We start from the raw sequence: 14,404 nt of genomic DNA, 5'->3' as shown, positions 1-14,404 counted from the left end.
AGTATTTTGAAAACGTATGTAAAAAATTAAGATTTTTTCAATTTTTTTAACTTCATTTTCGGATGAAAATTGATTAATTAAAGTTCTTTTGATTTGAAATTATCTAAGACAAGTCGTTATATCAAGATTTGTTGGAATAGTATCAGACTGTTCACACGTGTGAAAAAGGATGTTAGAGAATTAACTATAAAAGAAGAGTCTCCTATTACCCATATTATTGGTCATTTAAGAAAGGAAAATGCTGGATTGACACAGGGTATTTACTGCGATTCTCACAAGTCTGACGTGGGATGTGCACATAACCATAGATGTGTTTCTTCCGTGGGTGAGCTTTCTTCTCTCATGTTCTTATAAAATCTTGGGTTTTAGCTCTATTTTCTTCCTTTAAAAGGAATGGAAATTTTGGAATTCTATGAAATTTGAATTAATTCTGATTTTGGGTCTATAAAAAAATGAAATGGCTTTTGGATCTTATTGAGTTTCCTGATGAAATTTCACTCTTTTGAACGTCAAAAACTGTTGGATTTTCTTCCTTATCTAATGGGTTTGTCTTGGAATTCTTCAGTTGAATCTATAGAAATTCTTTATTAGTTGTATAACAATTTATGGTTTCAGTTGATTTAATTGAAATTCGAGTTTCATTGATTTCCATTCTTCTTTAATTATATAATGGCCTCTTTCCAGGAACTTATCATCAAGTTCTTGTTCTACACGATTGAGAAACCAAACAAGCATTAATGGAGGCCTCGTCAATCACATGGTTATCTGAAATGGTATATCTATTATATTATTGCTACTATATATATATATAATTCATCATCAACTGCAGACACTCAATAACAAGTTTTTATTTTTTTATTTTAAGCCAGAAGTACATATGTAAGTGTTTTCTGGTTCAATTTACAGGGAATGGAGGACCCATCCTTCATCCATCAATGAAAGGTGAGCTTTCTCACCTCAAAACAAATGGTAGATTCGCTACTTGGAGAGGAATTCCAACACTCTCTCACCACTGATAGCTTCTTCTCTTACCCACCCTTCAACCCAAGAAGCAGCAAGACCACCACCACCACCACCACTAACTATGAGAAACTCACAAAGCAATTCAAGACTGAAAGTTGGAACTCTTGCACTACCCAACTCATATCGACCCCTGAAAGTTCTTCTCCTCCCAACATTCTTTCTTTTGATAATCCAAATTCGACCAATCTTCAGCAGTTCTATGAGAATGTAATTGGTGCTGTGAGGCCTAAGAAGAAGGCTGTGTCTGATGGAAACATGGCTTCTTCCCCCTTTGATATTAGGAATTGTCAAGGTTTCTATAGTAACCAGAATAATAATAATAAAGAGAATAAGAGTGCAAGCACCTTGGCTACTAAGTCGACTTCTTGTACTCGAGATCACATAATGGGGGAGAGGAAGCGGCGAGAGAAGCATAACCAGATGTTTAAAGCTCTATCAGCCATTGTCCCCGGAATAAAGAAGGTAGGCCTATGGAAATCGGTCTTCGTTAATGGATTTAAATTTGGCCAAATTACAATTTTATGTGAGTTAAATATGACGAAATTCTTAGTTTTGTGTTCATTTTAATTCCCAAAACATGAAGTGCAAGATCACAGATATTTCAGAGTGACTATCTCATTGATATAAGGTAGCAAGATCACTGATATTTATTTGAAAAGTGATAATCTTACTGGTTTATAAAGTGATGATCTTGCTAAAAAGTAGTGAACCTGTGAGATCGTCACTTTTACAATCAGAGTGACAATCTCGCTAAAAATAGCGAAACCTACGAGATAGTCACTTTAAACCTGCAAAATAGTTACTTCAAAACCTCCAAATTTATTATCGTTCATGTTTTGGCAATTTAACAGTGAGCCGAAATTATAATTTCGTCAAAAGTTGATCACGTTTTGATAAATATCTCTAATTACTATAATGTGGTCAGTCAAAATTTTTTGGGGCAGAGAAAGATAGGAATTTCCAACAAGGGTGTTGTTTGATCATTTGTATCCTTATTGCATGCAGATGGACAAGATTTCTGTTCTTGAAGATGCTATAACCTACATGAAACAACTCCAAGAGAGAGTGAAAATACTTGAAGAACAAACCACAAAGAAGAGCATGGAGTCTATGATCAATATCAAGAAATCACAACTCTTTGCGGATGATGAGACTACATCGTCCTCAGATGAGGTCTTCAATGATAGATACGATGAACTTCTTCCCCAAATGGAAGTAAGAGTTTCCAATAAGAACCTCTTAATAAGAATTCATTGTGACTTTGAGAAACACAAAGGAATTCTCTTGAAAATACATGCCAAAATTGAGAAACTCCATCTAACTGTCGTTAATTCGTGTGTCATGCCATTTGGGAATTCCGCTCTCGAGATAACAGTAGTAGCTCAGGTAATTTCTCTGATTCTTTCTTATGATCTTAACTTGTGTGAAAGAAAGAGAGAGATCTTCTGTCTTTGTCTTCTATTTTATTTTAAAAAGGAGATCAATATATTAAAGACTTTAGCTCCTTTTATTTATTTATTTTGGCTTCAAACCATATAAATTTTAACACCCATTTGGATTATATTACAGATGGACGAAGAATTCTGCATGACAGTGAAGGATCTGGTGAAGAATCTACGGTCAGAGTTTCGTGGGTTCATGATGTGTGAGAAAGAAGAACTCATTGAACCCCAATTAAGTTCAGTTGGGTGTCTAGAAGAACTGAAATGAAACAATGCATTCTGCCTCAATGTTTCCTGTTTTAAAATCTATGTGAAGAATCTCCACCTTCTTTTTAGTCCATCTCATCTGACCTCTGAACCCCCACCTTGATTGCCCCCCTTTTTGCTGCGTGGTTGGTTGAGTGATTCTGTCACTAGTTGTTTGCGTGGTTGTAAGAAGAACAGTTGTTTGTTGTTTGTTTAGAATCTGCAAATTTTTGTTTTTATTTGTGTTCTCTTTTGTGAATTGTGATGCAATAGTTTTGGATGAAACTTTGTTTTTTTGAATAATACATTGACTCAAAAAAAAAAAAAAAAAAAAATCTCAAATACACTCAAAAATACCACGTGGAATGTGCACAGAATAATAGATTTGTTTCTTGTGTATCTCGAGGAAAATCTTTAGAGAATGAGCATTTCAAATCAAACTGCAACTGATCAATCTTCAAAATGAAGATTTCATTTAGAATGAATGCACATGGCTTCATTTCGGACCAATCTTCAAAATGAAGAGAGAATTTTTTAAGCCAAATCTCTACATGGTTTTCCTTTTTTAAATGAGTAGTGATGAATGCACGTGATTTTGGTATGCGACTGATGTGCCAAGGGTACAAAACCATGGATCTTTTTCTTCAGGATACACAGAAAAAAGATGTCCAGTATTGTGTCCTTGCCATGTCAGCCACGTATCAAAACCGTATGCATTCATCATTATTGTTTTTAAATACCTATTATATCACTGTTTTTTTTCACAAATGTCAATTTTAAGTTTTAACCTTCTTTTTTTTTTATAGAACATGCTTTAAATATCATTTTTTCTCCTGTCTCTTGTATTCTTCTTCTAATATTGTGAGTGAGTGAATAGTGTTTTTGAAGAAAAAAATAGTTATTTGAAGATGGAGCTAGTTTGATGCTCAAAAGTGATTCAGGGTCTTCAAAATGAACATGCCAATTTGAAGACAAACTTTGAAGCCTAGGTTTGGAATTGGTCAAAGTGCCAATCATTTGGTCCTTCAACAAATAATGATAATATATTAGACTTAAAAAAAAACACTCAAAATTCACTCAACTGCAAAAAAGTGTAGATATTTTTCCTTGTGTATCCTCAAGAAAAAATTTATGGCTATGTGCATATGCCATGTAATTTGAGTGACGTTTGAGTGTCTTTTTGAGTCAGATTGTCATGACTCATAATAAAATATATGATTTTTTTTAATAGAAAAGCCAATCTAAGATTTCGCAGTCATGAATTGAAAGAGTATCTATGTGGGTATTTTTTAAATTGGGAGCTCCTTAATACATGTTACGTCTTATGATTGTTCAATTGAAATTATGTGAAATCCTAAATTGACTTTTCTGTGCGCAAAAAATTTCCCATAAATATATGCATAGAAGCTGGGTCTTTAACATGATTATTACTAAGTAATAATTTGGGGGTGGGTGTAAGGTTTAAAATGGGTTAGATCCGATTTGAATATGTGATGTCCATATCTAGATCCTTTTTTAAAATATAGAACAATATTCAAATATGACTTGGATTCTACCATTCAAGGTCACATCCTAAATTTTATTTATTTATTAAAATTAAATACAACACAAACCGAACCCGAACCAAATTGCTTGTTTTGAAATTTTAATAAGTTATCAAGGCTAAATTTACTCATTCAAAATTTTGGGAAAGATTTGTGTGGGATCAGGATGCAACTTCAAAATATATCTTTATGATAAGGTCCCAATAATTTCACTTTGGGACCTTAATTTCATCAAGATTATCAAAGTTTGAATACTAGTTCCTTAAAAATAATAATAAATTATATTAAATCCCAAATTAATGTAGCTAACAATAATGTGTTACCAATTTCAGGTGAAAAGGGCACAATCGGAAACCAACAAAACAGATAACAATTACTGTTACAACATGTGAGCAAAGAGGAAGCAGCCAGCCAAATGTCAACTAATTTGAGTGCCACGTCACCGCGCCGTGGCTAGGCAAGACTGTGCCGCGATCATCTCGAGGAATCTATCCTCGAGATTCGCACAAAACTTCCAATTGCTTCGATGGTTGTAACTGATTGGGTCATTCGAATCAAATCATCCACCAAATCGACCCAATTACCCGAATACGAATGTTATAAATTGGAAGGTTAATTTCAGAGAGGGAAGCTCTCTTCTTTTGTATTTTTTTTAGTTTCTTTCTTTAGAAGTCTCTGTAATTTTCCTTTGGGAGATTTTTTGAGTGTAGTGAGAACATCAAGAGTGATTCATTAGCACCTATTGTAACTCTTTTAAGAGACTATCAAAGAAGGAATCACATTGCAGCATTGTTCCACATTATCTTCTCCATCTATTATTCTCTTGCTTTTATTACTGTTGCAATATGACCCTTGCGATGATCTGCTATACTCTCCTTAGAGAGGTCAAGAATGCCGGAGCAATTTCATCTTACTTATGTTGTTTTAATTCTTTCTTTTTGTTTTACAAGTTAATTTTGAGAATCCTCTTAGGATAAAATCAGCAAACTTATACATTCAAATCAAGCTTAGATGATTGTTACTTAGATAAGCTCAAGAACAATCATGCTATGTGAAGAATTGAAGTATAAGTCAGCTAATCTTATTTAAGTTGGGATTCTCATGAATACTCTTTCATTACCATCAATGTTTAATTCGATTTATCTTTCGATCCACGAGCAATGACTTGCTACGTGGATTGAATTATAAATAGACTAAATCACCATTTTGGATGAATTACAAAGGTTGAATTGACCTCTCCAAGCTCTTTTCCTTATATCTTCAATCTCTGTTATTAGTTTTAATTTCAATTACAAATTAGTTGCTACTTTCTTCTCTATTTTTTTTTACAAATCAATTTCGTTTTTAAAGAATCTGTTTTCTAACCTGTTTTGTCCTTTTTATCCGAATGAGTTTTTGAATCCAAACTATCCCTGTGGAACGAATTTGACTTATCCAAAGTCTTATTTTACATCTCTATCTCTGCATTTATATATCAAGTTTTTACAACCGATCACTTTATATATATGGTATTGGATTCTTCAAGAATCTAAATTTAAATCCTTCAAATTTGAAAAATATATTTTTATATAAATGGAAAAAAAAATCACACTTTGAATATTTCCTATTTTATTTTATTTTTTAGTATAATAATTTTTATCATTTTTTTCTAAAAAAAAAGTATATTATTTAGGAGCCCCTTGTAAAGTGTCAGAATCACAATAGTATGATATTGTCTGTTTTGGGTCGAAGTTCGTATGATTTTAAAATGCGTTATACTATGTAAGGTCTGGTTTGTCTTCATATACTAAGATTTGAATGTTTTTTTATTCGATGTGGGACTAATTGCACTCGTCCCTACTATTCCACCTTGTCACATGACGGTTCAATTTCGATACTTTGGTCTCCGTAGCCCTTTCCATGTCTAGCTAATGGTGCATCGACGGGGTCGTGACAATCTCCCCTCTAAACAAGAAGAGTCATCTTCAGTTCTGATATCATTTGTAATGCCCCAGACTCACAAAGATACAATATTATTCGTTTTGGGCTGAAGCCCTCACGGTTTGAAAATGCGTTGTATTATATAGGGTCTGATTTATCTTTATAGATCATGATCTGAATGTTTTCCTATCTAATGTGGGACTAATCGCACTCCTTTATGTCATTCCATCTTACCACGTAACGGCTCCACTTTAACCCTTTGGTTTTCGTAGACCTTTTCACGTCTAGCCAGTGGTGCATCGACGAGACCATGACACCCTTACATTTCTCTGTATTAACACCATTTATACCCCAAGCTCAGGGGTTCAAGCCTTGATTTAGGGTCAAAATCTTGATTCCATGTTCATAGATTAAAGAAATAAGAGAACCTCTCTTATTTGTGGATGAAAGAGTGAGAGAGAGAACATGAGAACAAAATTTTGAAATTATAACTTAAAAGTAGTGGGAGTTGTAAACATGCCCCAAATCTAAACGAGATTTGATCTCACCTACGCAAGCAGAAGCACCAGAGATCGTCTTGCTAAATTCCATTCGAGAGATGCGATATCAAGTTTGTAAAATCTTAATTGAAAGATGCAAGAGTAGTCTTCAAAAAAGAATATGAAGGCTTGAATTTGAGAGGGAAATAGAGAATATGAATGAAGGGTTCAAGTTTCAAAGATGCTATAAATGTAATAGGATGAATCTTAGGATAAAAATCAACATAACATTAGGATTCAAATTGGATTTATAGAATGATGAACTTGTATCCTACCTGAATTCGAGTTGGGTCAAAAGACCTTAAATCATATTCAACCCATTTTTTTATTTGGGTCCACTCCAACAATCCAAACCCGCTAAAATTAATTTTCGGACCACTCAAATATGGGATAAAATCCGACTCATTTTAAGCCAATGCATGGGTGTTGAGGTTTCTATGAGAAGGAATCCAAGGCTACTTGGGCCGCGTTTCATTGGTTTGTGATTGTGAAGAAGACCTTCAATCCTGTCCTGACTACTCATTATGGTAAAAATGGAAGCGGTATGCGTCCTGCCTCCATCTACACACGTACTCGCATGAGGACTGATTTTTTTTGCTCACAAAATATTTGTTCGCAGTGCTAACAGACTCTTCAGTACGTGTCACTCACGTCAAGCATGTAAGGGTAATTTTGTAACCAAGAAGGGTAGCTTTGTGAATTAAGGATGCCATTCAATACACACGGGTTCATGTGATTGGTGGATATCTGTGAGCAAAAAAACAATTTCCACTATGGGGTGGTTGCTTTTGTTTACTTTTGGCAATTGAAGGATACAGAAAAAGTCATCATTCGTAAGGAAAAAAAAACAGACAATTAGATGGACTGAAGGAGGAAAAGATGCCTAACCAAATTAGGTATGTTTCCTTTGCAACAATGAAGAACCCCATTGCCACGTTATATAAACTTATCCTTTGCAGCACATTCATTGTTTGGTTAAATCTCCCAAGAGTTTTCTATGCTTTTATTTCAACTCTAGATATTGTTTATGATTATGAAAAACCATTATCATATTATAAACATATGTACATACTTCTCCTACAACTCCATATATAGTTAGCGGTTTTGCCAAGTATGGTCATTATCAGAAATCTTGCAACTCATTTGTTACTGAACTTTCCCTTTGTTGCATCAATAGCTTTGATATATATGAATATGATGCCCTCAAAAGTTCATTCTTTGTACTATTCTCAATTCTTGCACAAAAAGTGACAGATCATACCTTTCTTTTTCACAAGTGAACACTCATTCATAAACAAAGAAAAATAGTACATAGAGGAAAAAATAGGAGCCCTCCCTAGAGGCTCAGAAGTCCTACTAGAGAACAGACTAAACGAAAGGAAATGAAGCTAAACAAAACAAAACAAATATGTCAAGGCGACAGCCTGAAAGCCTTAAAGAGGTTAAACCTATCAACCCTCACCAAACAACATTAAGTCCCACTTGAATACAAAATCCTAAAAATGTTTAAAGAGATGAAGTAAGGTTTTTCTAGAAAATCTGATCTTATTTTCCAGATCAGTGATCATGTTTATTTATAAGTACACAAAATAGCTTACAACATAGCTACAAGATAACTACATGACACATGGCTTATTCATAAGGACTACAACATGACACGTGGCATATTCACAAGGACTACAACAGAGACATGGGTTGGTTACATGTAGTGGTTACCACAATGTGAAAAAGTCCAAATTTGACGGCCTTGGGCCGTCAAATTTCATAAAATTCGACGGACCAAGAGGTCGAATTGGCATTGAATTTTTCATTGTCAAATTTTTTTTTTCCGACAGGCCGAAACTGTCAAATTATGAAGGATGGGAGAAATTCGACAGCTCTAAGCCATCAAATCTGGGAACATCAAGAATTTCGACGGTCTTAGACTGTCAAAATTCAGTTTCTAAATTCGTGGGCTTTGGCCCATCAAATTCTTTGTCGAATTTTCCAGTTTTCACGTAGTGTACAGACTGCATACAGTTTGTGTGGTGTAGGGTTATGGTGTATGCAGATGTTGTATTATCCTTGTATATCTTAGACCATAAATGGAGATTCTCCTTCACAGATAGAATGGTGTTTGGAAGTCCCTCCTCAATCCCTCAAAAGTTTTTATGTTCCACTCTTTCCATATACTCCAAGCTCGAGCAAAATGACAAAAGGGAGCATCATCCGAAGAGCATTCCATCAAGGGCCAAGGGACCATCAATATGACAAGATCGAGTTGGAGAGAGTCCAACACATGTTAAAGATATAGAGAAAAAAAGTAGTGTTGGACGATTGAGGTTACTAGGGAATGAGTGACAAGTTGATTTACACACGACATAAAAATTAAACATAATGACATTGTGGGCTATGAGATGATTTCTTGTTACAATTTTGTTTAAAGTGCCATACCAAGAAAAAAAAAAATGCCACTTTAAATGAGACCATGGTTCCCTAAACAGCCAATCCATGGTGGAAATTGAGAATAAAAACGCATGAAAAATAGCTCTTCACTAAGAAAATACATTTTTACACATCTTCCAAACCAAAAGATCTTCATCCTCAAGGGAAATAGGGCAACTCAGTTATAAAGATTTCTTTTGAAGTAAAGGTCTCATGAGGGGTCTCACTTCCCAACCAATTATAAATACAAAACTTGATTTTTCTGGAAGGAGTGTATGAAAAGGGTAGGAAATTGGATTCTCGAGGGATCAACTCCTATCTACATGTCCTCCCAAAGGCATATTTTTCTCCCTCCCTCAACCTTAAAACGAGCCACTTTTCTGAAGTTCTCAATCCCATTTTAATACTTTTTCAGAGGCCATAACCACCTCTTAACTCTTTTAGACTCCCAGCTTAAATTCTCACTTTCAAACTTTTCATTGATGCTTTGTCCCCAATAATCTCGCTCTTTCGATAATCTCAAGAGCCATTTACCAAGGAAAGCTCTGTTCATTAGACAAAGCCTCCTCATTCTTAACCCTCTTCTCGGTTTGGGGAACCACCTTTTATCTCAACACACTAGATGATACTAATTAGGAGATACCACAGAATCGCTCCCCCAAAAATATCTAAACAGCTTTTCTCCACTGAAACGAGCATTGCGAATGGAGACATGAAATAGATAGGGATGCTAGCCAACTACTTTTCAACAAGATTGGCCTTCCCTCTTTAGACAGGGATCTTGCTTCATAAGTGGATAGCCTTTTGTTCTTCAAAAAAGGGGTCCCAAACGGTATGCTAGATCGTAATTTGGTTTCGCCTATTCGCACTTGAATGATTCAAAATGGGGTTTAAAGAAATCTCTTTCTATATATACAGTGCGCTTGTTAGTCTACATGCAAAATTTTAGGTGCTTGTTGACGTAAGGAGTATTTCAACAGCATAAAAGAAAAGACCACGTAGGTGGACTCATCATAACTGGATTTCTCCACATTGGGCATGGAAGACTAATGGTGTTTGAAGATACCCAATTTCTCACCTTTTTAGTGTAATTAGTGTATGCACCTGATCTGTTGCAACATTTGAGCTAGGTACCTTGCTACATCAAAACGTGGGTTTGAGCTGAGTAACTTGATAATAAGCTCTCTGCACTCTTCTTGATTGTTATCCAAAATGTGGGTTTTATCAAGATATATTGCTATTTGATACAACTTTGGAAGGGATACCAATTTTTCTAACTACACTGGTTATTCCAAAGAACTTACTATGTGAGAGGCCTTAACTTTTCATGAAAAATATTTTGCAGTGTTTTATACCATTGCATTTTGAATGCTTTTGAGGGTCTCACAGTTCCTAGTGATGAAGATAGATGCCTTCTCTGACAGTTAAGATTGTTTCAGACAGAAATGTGTTTCTGGCCAGCTCTCTGATAATATGTGCTTAAAAATTTCATTTTAATGCTTTATTGACTGCTTTGAGTGCTTTATTGTTTTATCAACTGCTTGTAACCATGCTGGGTACCTTGATGAATGGTTTTAGTTTTTCAAATCAATGATAAAATGCGTTTGTTTGGCCAATGTTATGTAAGGAATTTACTGCTTATCCCAGATGATTTGGACTCCAAACTATGCATCCATCTTTCCTGCATATGGTAGTTTTCTTGATTTTCATTCTGAGATTAATTTCATAATGTTTCTTATCTATTTGATACAAGTGTTATGTTTGGTAAGATTATTTTCATTGTGTAAAGGCTTACTCTTTGAAGTACAAGAGATGAAAATCCTGGAAGCAGATGACCATTCTACGCCGTACCAGTGAATTAGGAAATGGTAAGAGGACTTCCATTATCATCATGAGATGTAACAGAATTTACATCCGAAAACACCTGTGCTCATTCTTCACTATATTAACATGTATACCGATCATATGAAAACAAACTATATTAACTCTCACCAGAGTAGCTGTTTGTTTGTATTAGTTTAATGGAGAATATGGGTGTGAAACGAGCAAGGATGATAACCACGTCACATCAAGATAGAAAAATGAATTCTAAAATTTATTAAGTGGGTATTAGATATGCCATAGATTTTTATGAATTATTAATCGCTAACGGTTTAAACACGTAAGTGTTTGAAAAAAATAATCTCTATTCCATTCTATGGGGAGGACAATTCATTTGAGCTTTGCTCAAAGTCTCTATTCTGGCACGTCAGTGATTTGACTTTTCACTAGTGCATTTGTCGAATATGAGCGTCTTTATCTGAAGCTTTGATTACTACTATTGTATTTTGTTGGTGAGTGTTCTTGATTGATACTTTCACTTCACGGCATATATGAAGCTCCAATAAAGCTAATATAAATTTTTTGTTGTATTACTATGCTACATAAAAGTTTTGTTCTGGTTTCGATATGATGAGGCCTTTTTTTTTTGTTAAGTAATTTGAACAGACCTTTCAGCTGTAATCATTTAGATGTCTAAACCAAGTGTCTCAGACCATATTTCTTTGGTTTATCCTTCTCCGTTCTCAAAGTTATCCAGAGTATACAAATGTATTGTATTTGAAGAAATGGTAGGGGCGGATTAGTAAGTGACACATATAATCTATGAAGGTTCTTGCAATTTGTGTGTATATACTTGCATGTGTGTATGTCTATGTTGCGTTTTTGCTTGTGTGATATGGAATAGATTTAGAGTCTAAACCCTCTTTTCATTTTCTTATTAGGAGGCTAAATTATTTTTAGGGAGACAGTCCAAAATCTCTATGATTGGTTACCTGTGTATGTCTATTTTTTTGGGTCTTATCGTGGGTATCCCCACCCTTCGGGTGAGACTAATCCCACGGTCACACGCACCGCCCCCTCAGGAAGTCCTACTTGCATTTGGTTGATTCGAGGGTCAAACGGGCCCTGGAGGGTGGCCCCAAGGAATCCATTGCTTCGTGGGGTTTCAACCACTTGACCTACCCTTCCTGAGGAGCTTATCAAGGATCAACTTGGGGTTGGTTACCCATGTACTTATTAACACTACTTGGACTAAAATAATCTGATGCAAAATCTTTCAAGATTTAGGGGAAACCTAAGTTTGACTACATATATTTAAGGACCCATTTGTAGTTTGTTTGGTCTAACGTTCAAAAAACAAAGTTAGTGTAAATATAATAGAAACCATTGTTTGTATTATTGTACTAAGTATATTTTAGTTTGGGATACGATTTTTATGCACCTTTTTTATTTCATTAATTGAGCAATTTTAACATACCTCAGATCAACGATCATTTCGATTGGTAAAATTTCAGACCATTTATATTCACTAAGCCTATCCCTTCTCCGAGATAACTCTGCTCCAAATATATATATGGGAGCTGTTCGGCAGCCCTAAAGTTTGCCAAGTTTGGTGCCAAACATTTTTTGTAAATCACTTTTGATGGGGTTAGAAGTTTTGGAATAGGCTGATTTTTTGTGAGGGTGATCTCTACGGTGAAGAGATCATCCTCACAAAAAATCAGCTCATTTTGAAACTTCTTACCCCAGTTTACAAGTTGAAAAATTGTGGACCGTCCATTTTTTGAAAACCATTTTTGATGGGGTTAGAAGTTTTGGAATGGGCTGATTTTTGGTGATGATGATCTCCTCACCGTAAAGATCATCCTCACCAAAAATCAGCCCATTCCAAAACCTCTAACCCATGTTTTGAAAAATGTTTTGCCAAAATGTTTGTTGCTGAACATTTCCCTATATGTATATAGGGGGGCGTTCAATGGCAAACTTTTTGACAAAACATTTTTCAAAACATGGGTTAGAGGTTTTGGAATGGGCTGATTTTTGATGAGGATGATCTCTACGGTGAGGAGATCATCATCACCAAAAATCAGCCCATTCCAAAACTTCTAACCCCATAAAAAACAGTTTACAAAAAATGGACGGTCCACGATTTTTCAGCTTGTAAACATGGGTTAGAAGTTTTGGAATGGGCTGATGTTTGGAGAGGATGATCTCCTCACCGTAGAGATCATCCATACCAAAAATCAACCCATTCCAAAACTTCTAACTCATGTTTTGAAAAATGTTTTGCCAAAAAGTTTGCCATTGAACGCTACCCATATATATATCCGTACTTTTGCTACTTGTATATGTACTTCATGTGTATCTCTATGTTGTGTGCCTGTGTGTGTAATATGGAATACAATCACCCTCTTAGATTTGTCATCAGTTGGCTCGATATTTTTCAGGGAGACAGCCCAACATCTCTATGATTACCCATGTACTTATTCACTTCTTGGACTAAAAAAATCTGAGGCAAAATCTTTCAAGATTGAGGGAAAGCTAAGGTTGAGTACTTAATTTCAAGTTGTATATGAATCTTTGGTCTTATGTCCAATGCAACCCTTCCCCCTATGACTCTTTCCTACATTGTCCAACAATACCCTGAAACCACTACTAGAAACCAAAGTACTAAGTAGTTCTTTTAATAGGTAAACCAGAATACAAAGTTTGGTGCCCTATTTAAATATATAGGACGAATCTTTTCCATATTAATACCTTATTTATACGAAAATGCCCCCTTATTTTGCCATTTAATTAATTATAATATAACCCTCCCAACAACTTTTGTTTCCTCAGGGATCAGAAAATTTGTGTAGATCACCAATCTAACACTAGATCTAATATTATATCCAGTTTGCAACAATATCTAATAGTTAATGTGCCCTTAAATGATCTTAGGAAAGGCAGAGCTCCAGTCTCTCTCAGCATTTGGGTTAGTCTGCATTTGCAAACCCTTATTGGATCATCATCATCATCATCAAAGGCATGAAGCAGCAGCAAATCCTTACCCCAAATGTATCGCAAGCCTTAATCCGGTCTTAAAACTAAAAGATTTTCATATTTGGTACCGCTTAGCTTTTTTGGAGATTCTTTGTCTGATTTAAGGCATTAACAATTTTTTAGAATAGAGACTAGTGGTTGAGAAATTACATTATTTACTCTTTTTGACCCTTTTAACTATGATCAATCAGTTTCTACGGTTATGAGAAAATAAAGTTAAACACAATTTGATCTTTCTAGGTAAACAACTTATGATCATGGTTTCAAAACTCGTCTGAGACTGAGACGTATCACCCGATTTCGTCTTGGTATCAGGCATGGATGAGACGGATGGACAAGTCAAATTTTAAGATGAGATATTAAATCCCATGTTCATTTTTTATTTTTTTTGAACTAGACTTCT

The 14,404-nt window shown here is 35.0% G+C and overlaps 1 protein-coding gene and 1 long non-coding RNA gene across 2 annotated transcripts; both read left to right on the top strand.

Annotated features, from left to right (window-relative positions):
- The first annotated feature begins 966 nt into the window (after window positions 1–966).
- On the top strand, window positions 967–2,815 carry LOC147409404 (transcription factor bHLH19-like). Its single transcript, XM_086417857.1, has 3 exons — window positions 967–1,485; window positions 2,029–2,409; window positions 2,593–2,815. Exons 1-3 carry the CDS (start codon window positions 967–969, stop codon window positions 2,731–2,733), a joined length of 1,041 nt encoding a protein of 346 aa, XP_086273983.1. The 3' UTR covers window positions 2,734–2,815.
- Window positions 2,816–6,787: 3,972 nt separating this feature from the next.
- On the top strand, window positions 6,788–14,191 carry LOC147409403 (uncharacterized). Its single transcript, XR_015173649.1, has 3 exons — window positions 6,788–7,610; window positions 10,928–11,006; window positions 13,900–14,191. It is a non-coding gene; the product is annotated as an uncharacterized LOC147409403 (long non-coding RNA).
- The last annotated feature ends 213 nt before the right edge of the window (window positions 14,192–14,404 follow it).

The sequence above is a fragment of the Akebia trifoliata genome, chromosome 2 (assembly GCF_017979445.1).
Source record: "Akebia trifoliata isolate Shusen 1 chromosome 2, ASM1797944v1, whole genome shotgun sequence".
NCBI lineage: Eukaryota > Viridiplantae > Streptophyta > Magnoliopsida > Ranunculales > Lardizabalaceae > Akebia > Akebia trifoliata.
This window is presented reverse-complemented; position numbering and strand designations above follow the sequence as displayed.

Bases quoted from the DNA above. Each gene is read 5' to 3' on its own strand.
- LOC147409404 (XM_086417857.1), top strand. From the start codon at position 967: ATGGTAGATTCGCTACTTGGAGAGGAATTCCAACACTCTCTCACCACT. The intron at 1,486-2,028 runs GTAGGCCTATGG...TATTGCATGCAG, and splicing joins TTGTCCCCGGAATAAAGAAG to ATGGACAAGATTTCTGTTCT. The intron at 2,410-2,592 runs GTAATTTCTCTG...ATTATATTACAG, and splicing joins AGATAACAGTAGTAGCTCAG to ATGGACGAAGAATTCTGCAT.